Raw genomic sequence first — 11,894 nt, forward strand, 5'->3', positions numbered from 1 at the left:
CTTTACCGAAGCTCTACAGAAGCTTTGAGATTTGACAGATAGCTTCGGAAGAGCTTGTATAGCTCTTTAATACATGTCTTATCGAAATTAAAAAAACAACTACAAAAACAAAAAAGAATTTTTTTTAACTGGTTTTAAATCATGAATTTTATCTTTTGATCTGATTTTATATATAACATTCCATTAGTTTTTAGTAAATCTATTAATAATAATTTTAAAAGTATATATTTTTTTGCCACACCCAGGAATCGAACTTCGTATCTGCTTGATCGTAGTCCACCACTCTACCCACTCGGCCATCCTAGTATATTCATTAATGAAATCAAAAACTTAATCAGTTCAAATAGCAAAAAAATGTCCGAGCTAAATTATTGAATGTCAAAACCAAAAAGTCTCCGAGCTAGATTATTTAATATCAAAACCAAAAATCAAATAGCAAACTTGGTAATTTCTGTAAAGCTTCTATAAATTCATTAAACAGGCTTATCCGAAAAACAAGCTTTCTTCGTTTAAGTTTCTTTAACAGTATTTAAACAACTTATTAGAAGTTTTTAAACAAGTCCAAACTTCTATAAGCACTTAAATTCTGAAGCAAGCTCAATACAAGCTGTATAAAAAGTATATGCTGTGAGATTTCAATTTACAGAAGCTGTTGTGCTAGTTGGGTAGGGAAATCAAAAACTTAATCTGTTCAATAGCAGATGTCAAAACAAGAAAAGTGTCCGAGCTAGATTACTCAATATCAAAACCAAAAATCAAATACAAAACTTGATCATTTCTGTAAAGCTTCTATAAATTCATTAACCAAGCTTATCCGAAAAACAAGCTTTCTTTGGTTAAGTTTCTTTAACAGTATTTAAACAACTTATTAGAAGTTGTTAAACAAGTTCGAATTTCTACAAGCAATTTTATTCTGAAGCAAGCTGAATACAAGCAGTATAAAAAGTAATACCTGTGAGGCTTCAATTTATAGAAGCTGTTGTGTTTGTTATACATATATTGTAGTTTAAGCCTGGTACGCTGTTCGCGCTAAATTTTAGCCGAGATAAAATTCAAATACAAGTTATCGATAATTTGTATGGCATTCATTTTAGCTCAGATAAAATTTTTCGATAATTTGTATGGGAGCTAAAATTTAGCGCGAGCTGCGTACCAGGCTTAATACTATGTTTCCACCTACGCTAAATCCGAGATTTAGCTAATACTCCAGTCAAAGCGTCGGAAAAAAGGGCCTAACCTTGCGCACAGAGGCACTGTCAGTTTTTATTTCATGGATCGATAGGGGTATATTTAAAAGGCTTAAACCCAATTTCTCACCACCTGATCATTCTTTTTAGCGGAGTTATTCACAAAAATGCATTTTTTGGGATATTTTACTTCTAAGCTAATATCTTTGCTCCAGATTGTCGTAGACCAAAAAATAAACATACATTCTCTTCCTTATAATATTTTCTATTGTTGTATGTAATTTCATTGTAGTTGAGTGAGTAAATACGAAATGGCAGCCATTTAAAGTCAAATTCTTGTTGTTAAAAACACATTTTTGTCATTATTTTGAAAAAAGCTTATATCATGATTGACATTTTTCTAACTTATTTTGTAGACATATTTATGTCCTGCATTTTAAAGAAAAAATCAGCTCTTTATCACCAAAGATGGCCGAGCAATTGATAAATGAACGCATGCAAAACCGGTGCGAAAACACCCAAAAATATCGTTTTTTGGGAATAACTCGGCTTCAGAATGTCCTACGACAAAAAATAAAGCTATTAATTGTTCGATCTGGGGGGATCAGCCACAACTTGTTCCAAGAAAATGAAAAAGGAGCCCTTTGACTCGATTTTTCATTTAAAATCACGTATGTTTGGACAGTGTGCCATTTTACCCGGGTAAGTTTGATCAGTGAAATTTGTAGACGTCTTGAAAATTAAAAAATTTAAATCCTTTTTACGATTTTTTTAACTTGCAAATAAAAAAAAATTGATAGTACTTTATTGAACTTTGAAAAGTATTATATAGCATTTAAGTTTTAATGTTACTTTTTTTCTAGATATGAGCCATTTTCCTTAGGGGGGGCATTTTAGGCCACCTTCCCCTACAAAGGGCGTATTTATGTAAATCTACATGCACTATATTGGGCTTTTAAGCCAGACGTCAGTGTCAAAAATGCAAAAAAAAAAAATGAAAAAAAAAATTTGACAGTTCAATTCTGAGGAAGATTTCAATTCAAAGCGCAATTTGATTTAATCGAATGTAAAAGAAAGTTGTGAAATTTTGGAAAATCAAAACCAAAACACGATCGAATTGTTCAAAAATATTTTATTTATGTTGTTTAATACGTCACAGCACGGAAAACTATTAATTTCATTATTTTTATAAGAGAAATTTACTCGACCGCCTTTTTGCAATGAAAATCGATTTACTTTGTTTTCCTCAGAATATCTTCGATTTGATTGGTTGGTTTTGTCTTGTTCTTCTTTAATGAACTGTCAAATTAGAAAGGAAAAAGACAAAGACAAATTGCTTAAAAGCCCAATTGGGCTTTTAAGCCAAACGTCAGTGTTGAAGAAAAAAAATAAAAAAAAAAACAGAAAAAAAAACTTTTGACATTTCAATTCTGAGGAAAAGTGCCGTGTATTATGCATGTACGCTTTTGTTTTCCTCAGAATTGCTTTGATTTGATTGGTTGGTTTTTTCTTGTACTTCTTTAATAAACAGTTATGATAGAAAGGAAAACGACAAAGACAGATTGCTTAAAAGCCCAATCACCATTTCGATTCAAATTGAATCTACTCCTGAAATTCACTCATATAAACGTTAAAAAGAATAGTAAATTTGGCATCACAGATTCATAAGTAGACCAAAACAAAACTTTACGAATATTTTAAACGAAACAAAAACGGGGAAAACCAAAAATAAAAACAAAACATTCCGTTATCTTATCAGAAATGAAATCAGAGAAGAGACAACAAGCCAAACAAAAAAAAACGGTTCGTTGAAAAAAAATTAATTTTAAAAACAATATAAAGGTAATTCTTTAAAAAAGTTACAATAACATTAGATAAGATTAGATAAGATATTAATATTTTCAGCCATCCATAATGTCAGAAAACAAAGATTCATCTTCAACAAACTCTGGCTCCACCGCCGCCATCAAACCCGACAAAAAAATCGACACATTCGAATGTGCTGATCATGCAAATTACATTTTAAAAAAACTTGCAAATTTCTACAATCAAAAAGAATTTTTCGATATTATTTTAATAGCTGGTATCGATGGTATAAAACAACAAGCTCATCGAGTAGTTCTATCCGCTGCAAGTGATTATTTTCTTGCAATGTTTCGAAGCACTCTCGAAGAAGCTGAAGCGGAAGAGGTAAGACTTGAAAGTATCGATGGACAAACCTTAAACCTTATTTTGGGTTTCATTTACGGCCATATTATTCACTCTGGATTTAGTTTGGATTTAAGTTAATTTTAAATCCAATCCATTAAATCAGAATTTCATAAATCCAAGGATTTAATTTTTTGGTCATATTATTCACTCAAAAAAAATTATATGTTTATTCAATAAATTTTGTATAATTTGCATTTATCTTTATTTTTTCTTCACAAAATACGTGAAAAAACAACTGAACACTGTGAAAATGAATTTTACATCTGGATTTATAAAGTTAAACAGACCTCCAGAGAGCAGTTTAAATTTGTTTGGATTTAACGAGATTGGATTTAAAAAATTGGATTTAAGATTGGATTTAAGTAGTGAATATTATGGAATTGGATTTATTTTTGACATTTGACATTGTTTACATCCAGATGTATTTTTTAAACTAGTGAATAATATGGCCGTTACACTTCAAAAATTGAATTACACAGCGAAATAGTTGAGAATATTGTAATGGCTGCAGATTTTCTGCAATTAAACACGTTAATTGGTGCGTGTTGCGATTTTATGGGTGATCAATTAGATCCTTCAAATTGCTTGGGAGTAGCCCTATTCGCTGAACAACATACTTACACAACTCTTTATGAAAAAGCTATTGCATTTGTGTATGCTAACTTTGCAACTGTTTCAAATGAATCGGAATTTTTAAAACTTGACAAAGATCAATTAAGTAAGATTCTATTTAGCGAAGATATCGGTGGTAATTCACATGAACTTGTATTTAACGGTTTAGTGGCTTGGGTCGAACATGATTTGCCAAACCGTCAAGAGTATACTTATAAGCTTTTATCTCGAGTACATTTCACTCAATTGGAACCTAAGTTCTTAATGGAAAACTCTGATCCAATTTGCAAAACTATCGAATGCTATCAGTTAGTTCATAGGTGGTTGAAATGGCATTTTTCTCCTCAACTTCGATCTCAAATTCCATTAAAGTTCGAAGTTAAAGGAAAACAAAATGAAAAACTTGCCTTTGCCACTGGCACAAGTGATTTTCAAATTCAATCTTATAATTCAGAATTGAATGAATGGTCTTATGAAAAATGGCCAATGCCTCCAAGGAAACGTATGGAATATGGAAGTATACTTATTAAAGACAAGTGGATCATAGCAGGAGGTAAAATTTCTGGTCAAATAACAAATACAGTTGATTGTCTTGACTTAAATACCATGCAATGGTCTGAGTTGCCTGGAATGGGACTTGCAAGACGTTGGCCTGGAATGGTCGAACTTAATGATCATTTGTATATTGTTGGAGGTGAAAGTGCAGGAAATTGGTCGTGTTTGGTTGAAATGTTTGATTTTTCTACTCGTATTTGGACCTATTCGGAACCATTGGGTGTTTCATTGTCTTTTATTCAAGTTGCAGTTCTCAATGATAAAATATATGCTGTGGGCAATGGTCAACGGACAATTGAATGTTATGATCCAATTACTGTCAAATGGACAACTACTACACCAAAGGCAGAAAATTCATTAAATTTCGGTATAGCAACTGTTAATAATCAGTTGTATGCTGTTGGTGGTGATTATAATGGAATTAAATGTGAGACAGTTGAATGTTATACTCCTTCAACTGATAGCTGGACGGTTGCCAAGTCATTGACACTTGGTCGATTATATGTTAAATGTGCTTCATTAAATGGAAAGCTAATAGCTTGTGTTGGATATAATGATATTGGTGAGTGGGTTAATTTGGTGGAAGAATATAATCCGGACGCAGATGAATGGAGAGCATTGGCTCCATTGTTGCCACATGACTTTAGTATTTCGTCACGGTTATTTGTTATGTAAACTTTTTTAATTTTAAAATTTGTATAACGTTTTTATAACTTAAAAAAAACCATAATAATGTTACATTATTATGTATTTTTGTATTCGATTAAATTTAGTCTTATGTTTCAATCAAAATGGTTTTATGCACTTTTGGAAGACTAAAAAGAAATTCTTATAAATGCAATATGGAAATAACAATGATTGGAACAGATACAAAAAAAAATATTGGAGAACGAAATTTCGTATTTTATTTTCTATTGCAAGGTTGTTGCTTGGATGGAAATTTAACGTATGTAATTAGATCAAAGTATATAAGAACATTAACAAATTTATATCACAAAAGTAAGTAAGCAGTTATAAAAAAAAAACATGGAATTCTTACCATTTTTTTTTTTCAAACATACCCACCAAATTTAAATGAAATCGAATATTTATAGGTATACCTACCCCAGCTAAAAGAATTAAAAAACTTCATAATACGACGAGGAGTGATTTAAATTCAGGAAGAATGGTCTAAAATTGGTGAGAACGTGATCAAAATTTACTTAGTTCAATGCATCTACGTAGTGTGGCAGTAATAAAGATATCTAAAGAATTAAGTATTTTGAAAAGTTCTTTAACCCTCTGTCGGCACACGGGTGCGAATTTGGCAGGACAAAAATAAAAAAATTATGATTTTTGAAAAAAGTGGTCACAAAAAAGTCTCTTTATAAGGGTGAAAATATTTTTTTTCGGAATTGTGAATACAATTATTTGAATTCCTCGGAATATTCTACATCAATTTCATACTTGATTCTCTATAAAATATTGTGACCGAAAAAAGTTCTAGCGACATGAAAAAGTATAAACCAAATTCGCACCCGTGTGCCTATCACGTCACAAAAAAGAGGTGTGCCTATAGAGGGTTAAGGATGAATTTTCGTGCAATTTCTTAAAGATTACTTCTTTAAATGTGTAGATAATCAAGTCTATTCGTAATAGAGTCAATAACTGCTAAATTTCCGAAGCAAGGTGCTACCATAAACACCCATAAAATAAGGCTTTTACCACCATGTTCTACTGTTCTGTCTTATTCGTTGGATCGAACTCTGTGTATTAAACACGTTATATAGAATTTACTGTTTCCCAAAAAAAAAAAAAAACAGTTTACCCAAAATTATTTTACGAAAACTCTTTATTCTTCTTTTCTATTCCAAATCCAACTTTCTTTCCAAATTTCATTTGGGTGGCCAATCATTTTTTTTTTTACTCTAAAAAAAAAATACACTTTAATTCATGAAATATTATTATAGACACTTAAGATTCTTCCTTCCAATCTCAAAAGTAACATAATTGATGAATTTCAATAGGGTACCATTATTATTACATTATTAATTAAGTTCGTAAGGGTACCAATTTTCCATTGATTTTATTGGACTTTTCGCTAATTTTCCTTACATATTTACCAAAAAAAAATAGAATATTTGTATAGAGATAGACTGCTTAAATTCCTGGTTCTAATTTTGAAATTCATCATTTCTTAAAAAAAAACACCCTTTCACCCCCTGTTACCCTTTCACCAGATATATATTTTAAAGAAGTTTACGGAACCTTTTTTTTATCTAAAACCTTCATCCCGAATTTCAGGAGTGTATCATTTTTCACATGGGTTTCGGTTTATTTTGCCTGTTAAAGTAAAAACACAAGCACCCTAGAGTTTAATCGGCAATAACTTTTCTTTGAGCTATCGTATTGACTTTATTCTTAAGTCATTGGATTCAGCATTCAAAACATGTGTCATGTTATATTCCACAAACCTTTTTTTCACTGTTTTGTTGGCCTTCAGCCCCTCCCTTATTTCCGCGAAAAAACACCCTTCAACCCAATTTTTTTTAAAATACTTTGGATCCATGATCTTATTCCATAAGCAAACTTTTTCCCAAGTTTTATAAGGGTAACAATTTGTACTAACACTTATTAAAGGCTGGCTCTCAGTCTAGATTTGAATGAATCCGATGCTTTAAAAATTTGTCACGAGTCCGAAAAGTTGTCTAGTAAACAAAATAAATTCTCAACTTTTGTTTCAACTCTCGAGTTAAAGTCAACTCGCAAGTTTGTCAACTTGAGAGTTTGGTTGAAGTTGAGCAATAGTGAACAAAATCGTACTCTATCAGAGTTATAGATTATAGAGTACACATACGTAAAATAGAGCACAATACTCTTTTTTAGAGTACGGTTGGCAACCCTATTCTTAATGTCTAATGTGTATTTAAAGGGGGAAATCCCTCTGGAATTTTTTATTTTTGCATTATTTTTTTTTTTTTGCGTAATAAATTTATTTATCAACCGAAGAAACTATTTTCAGTGGTCTTAGCCTTAAATGAAGCCTCAAAAGTGCCTAGATAGTCCCGAAACCAATGCGCTCCGAACCTACCATAGTACGAAAACGGCCACAACATGAACCTAAAAGTTGAATAAAATTTGTACAGTAAATATTTTTTTTTTTGGGTTCAAATTCGTATCAATAAAATTTTGATTGCTTACTTGACAATTTTTGTTTTAAATACCGATTTTTAAAGTTATTTCAAAAATTTGCCAAGTAAACAATCAAAATTTTATTGATACGAATTTGAACCCAAGCTTTAGAACTTGGTACACTTTTATATCTCAATACTTTTTGTGCCAGCATAATTTCAACATAGGATAACTTGGCTCTTTTTTTAACAGTAATGTTTTTGTTGTGATTTCACTACTTTTTGCAAGGTATGGCTGTAGAATTGAAAATCTCTATATTTGATGAAAATTCAGTCAAAATGGGCGGTTGCCACGCCCCCTGGCTAAAATTCTCAAATTTTAAATTTTTTCCTTTGTATAAACTATCAGCTCTACCATTCTACCAAATTTCAAGATTCTACGATAACACTGGTCAACATAATTAAACTTTTTTTTTGTTACAGAAACCAAGGTATACTTTTCTATAGGATTTTGGTGTGCTGAGCTCAAATCCGAAGTCAAAAAAATTCTATCCCATCACGTTTTTGAGATAATCCCGTTAAAAAATCGAAAATGCCGCTTTTTACCAGTTTTCGAGATTATTTCTTAGCTTTTGGTTATTTGTTTTAAATAAATTTGTAACGGTTTCTAATAGAACTAAATGTTGTCTTTCTAAATCCGTTTAAATCTTTTAAAAATCTCTTATCTTCTTTGAGAAATCTGAAATTGAAGTCAACGTGTTTGGTATATCTTATGTTTATTTACTTTTAATAGCGAATCTCGAAAAGTTCTTTGCCAATCGCTTTCAAATTTTGACACAACGTTCCATTTAGAATCTTGAAAGTTTTTATATTTGCGAAGGTGGTGAATCGCAGTGAGATACATCAAAGCGTGACCGTGTCAGATACTTATACTAAATAATTACTAGTGAGAAAAATATAATTTTTTTTCTTGTTAAAAACAAGATAAGAACTTACTGAAATGTAAATGAAACGTTGTGTCAAAATTTGAAAGCGATTGGCAAAGAACATTTCGAGATTTACTATTAAAAGCAAATAAATATGAGATATATCAAACACGTTGATTTCAATTTCAGATTTCTCAAAGAAGATAAGAGATTTTTAAAAGATTTAAACGGATTTAGAAAGACAACATTTAGTTCTATTAGAAACCGTTACAAATTTATTTAAAACAAATAACCAAAAGCTAAGAAATAATCTCGAAAACTGGTAAAAAGCGGCATTTTCGATTTTCTAACGGGATTATCTCAAAAACGTGATGTGGTAGAATTGTTCTGACTTCGGATTCGAGCTCAGCACCCAAAAAACCTATAGAAAAGTATATCTTGGTGTCTGTAACAAAAACCTTGTTGACCAGTGTAATCAGAAGTGCTCTATAATAATTGATGAAAATTCGGCGAAAATGGGCAGTTACCACGCCCCCTGAATTGAAAATCTCAAATTTTCGATTTTTTCCTTTGTATACACCACAAGTCCCATCACCATGTAAAATTTCAAGTTTCTACGATAGCGGGAAGGTCTCCATAATTTTGATGATCAATGAGTCAGTTACGGTTTTCGCGATTTTTGAAGTCCTTTATCTCAGAAACTACTCATCGTAAGAAGCTGAAATTTTGTGAGGAATTTGGGTTCGGCGAGCTCAACAAATGTAGCGAGTTTGAAATTTCTGGCATCTTTGGTGTGGAATTTAGAGGGGGGGTCGAAAATGGCCTGAGTTGTTTCCTGTAAATAAGGGTGTAGTGCCAAAGTTGCTAGAGAACTTGGCTGGGCACTACCGTGCCCCTTGATATGTAAGTAGGTAAGCTCATATTTGCAATCAATTCAAATCCAAGGAAATTTTTTTTTATTTCGTGAGGAGGAAAACTGGGTTTATACGTTGAAACGGAAATTTGTACGATTTTTTACGAATCGAAGAGTTTATACCTGTCAAAAGCATACTTCGAAGCATGATTTGTATGAAATCGGAACATTTTTCGCTCAGACGGATACCTTGCTAGGGTCGGTCATTTCAAGAAACTACATCTGTGGAATACGTGATAAATGATTTTAGTTATACTTACGGGTTGCACTTTGAATCTCTTTCCAAATAAATGTGTTATGGCCCAAATAGTTACGGAAATTTTAAAATTGAAAAAAATAAACGACTTGCTTAAATTAAAGAAAACAACTTAATTAGATTTATTACGAAATGTATCAAAGATTTACAAATAAAAGTTCCTATAACTAATAAACATATATTCCAAAAACAGTACAGACACAAAATAGAGTAGCATTTGAAAATATATCCGAGGTGTAACTATCGCATTCTGCGTCCCAACTACATTTAGCTATATATCTACATCCAGCTCCAAGCTGTTGTCCCAAACTTATTTGAACCACATGCTTGTACCGTGGCATATTCAAATCCTTAACCGAAGCGCTAATGGTATCAGCAATTTCTTGTGTCCACTTGCGTGCGTCTTCTACATTGTATTTTTTTCCTAAGAAAATGATGGTGTTTTTAACAGAAATTAAAATAACTAAGATAAATGGAATACCTTGCAGAGTTTTTGTTAATACTCTTTGTATTATTTCTTTAATAGTTTTAGCTTTGAAGATGTCTTCTAGCGATGGTCGCATTCGATAAGCGATTGGTCCTTTATTATCATCCAAATCTAATTGAGATGAACTTTTCAATTGATCTTTTATGTCGTCATGTTCTTGTTCTAGATGTCCATTCTCACTACTTTTCTTTTTTTCAACAGACATCTTGTTCTAATAATTTAAATTGCAAAATATATATTTTTTTCGTTTAAAAATAAATTATAAATGATAACAACAAACGGCTGCCATGGAAAATATTCTTTGGACAAGAACTGTCAAAACAAAGTGCATTCAGAGAAATAAAAATTTAAAAAATCTTCGGCTGATTTCTTAAGGCCAAGAGCACACTAGAGTTATATTTTGTTGGATGCATTTCATGCATGAAACGAATTGAAAACCTTGATTGTTGCAAGTATTGAAAATATATGTCCTTGGAAATTGGAATTTTGCAGCTGGAGCCTAATTTTCACCTTGCCAATATTTTTGCCATTTTGTTACAATTTTTATTTTCGTTGTATAGACGTTTCATACAAATTTGAATTTAAATGCAGATTTTTCACGAGTTGACTTTTGCCATGCGACAAAAATCAACTCATCAAAATTCGACATAAAGTGAGATTTAAAAGCCGCCTCCACTGGGCATGAACGATGCCCGGTTCATGAACGTGTCTTGAAAAAATCCCATCGAGGCAGAAAAATCCATGCCCCCACAGACATCTTGTTGAAGAATCTGGTTTTTTGAACATGACATGGGCGTTGTTCCAATCATGTACGTATAAGGTTTTCCCTTTAATGTCATTTTACCTCTGCATTCAAAAGAAAACCTTACACTAACCTGAAACATAAAATTAGGTGAAGTGACATAAGCCCTGTTCCTTTGGGAGGTGGCAAAGTACTACTCGCAGTTAACTATCGGTTTTCAATGGAACGCACTTTCAACGAATTCAATATACGAATCGTATCTACTCGGGCAGAGAGTAGATGATAGTACTAGATTAAACAAAATATCTACTATTAGTAGACTCTACCACCTCCAATGGGACAGGGCTATAATTCGCCCAGCGAAAAAAATAGTGCTGTTTGTGGATTGGATTGCGTTGTTGGGCAGCTGTATGCTCAGTGACGACGCTGTGTTAAAATAAATCTCATCTAATGTCGAATTCCTTTCAATTTTTAGAATCGCCTCAAAAAAATGGAATTTTTGGTGTTAAAAAGGAACATGAAAACAAACCGAATTCTTTTTGCGAATGTGTGTGTGTCATTTGACAACAATTTTTACACGAACGTCAAGCTGAAATCAAAACAATTTCTGTAAAATAAAACCAAAGGTTCCTTTGATCAATAATTTTGTTTATTTGCTTCGGTAATATAAATTTAATTTAATCCAAATCAATAGGAAATTGCAGATATTATTAAGATCTGAATGAAGATGAAGTAAAAGGTTACTTATTTGGCCGTATGCTGTGGTTTTACAGAGAAAAAAATTTCCTGAAGATAATCACGAGAAGAAAAGTCACAGTAATTTGACTTTTTCACAAGAACTATGCCAAGAAAAATTATATTTTGATCGCACATTGTTTTTTTTTTATTTATTTCA

General features: G+C 31.8%; 2 protein-coding genes across 2 annotated transcripts; one reads left to right on the forward strand and one right to left on the reverse strand.

Moving 5' to 3' along the window:
• The first annotated feature begins 3,856 nt into the window (after nt 1–3,856).
• On the forward strand, nt 3,857–5,317 carry LOC129917136 (kelch-like protein 5). Its single transcript, XM_055997503.1, has one exon. It carries the CDS (start codon nt 3,900–3,902, stop codon nt 5,238–5,240), a length of 1,341 nt encoding a protein of 446 aa, XP_055853478.1. The 5' UTR covers nt 3,857–3,899; the 3' UTR covers nt 5,241–5,317.
• Nucleotides 5,318–9,863: 4,546 nt separating this feature from the next.
• LOC129917138 (dynein light chain Tctex-type protein 2B) lies at nt 9,864–10,567 on the reverse strand. The gene is made up of 2 exons (XM_055997505.1): nt 10,252–10,567; nt 9,864–10,194 (listed from the first exon to the last, which is right to left on the reverse strand). Exons 1-2 carry the CDS (start codon nt 10,460–10,462, stop codon nt 9,938–9,940), a joined length of 468 nt encoding a protein of 155 aa, XP_055853480.1. The 5' UTR covers nt 10,463–10,567; the 3' UTR covers nt 9,864–9,937.
• Between the last annotated feature and the right edge of the window lie 1,327 nt (nt 10,568–11,894).

Source organism: Episyrphus balteatus, chromosome 3, assembly GCF_945859705.1.
Source record: "Episyrphus balteatus chromosome 3, idEpiBalt1.1, whole genome shotgun sequence".
NCBI lineage: Eukaryota > Metazoa > Arthropoda > Insecta > Diptera > Syrphidae > Episyrphus > Episyrphus balteatus.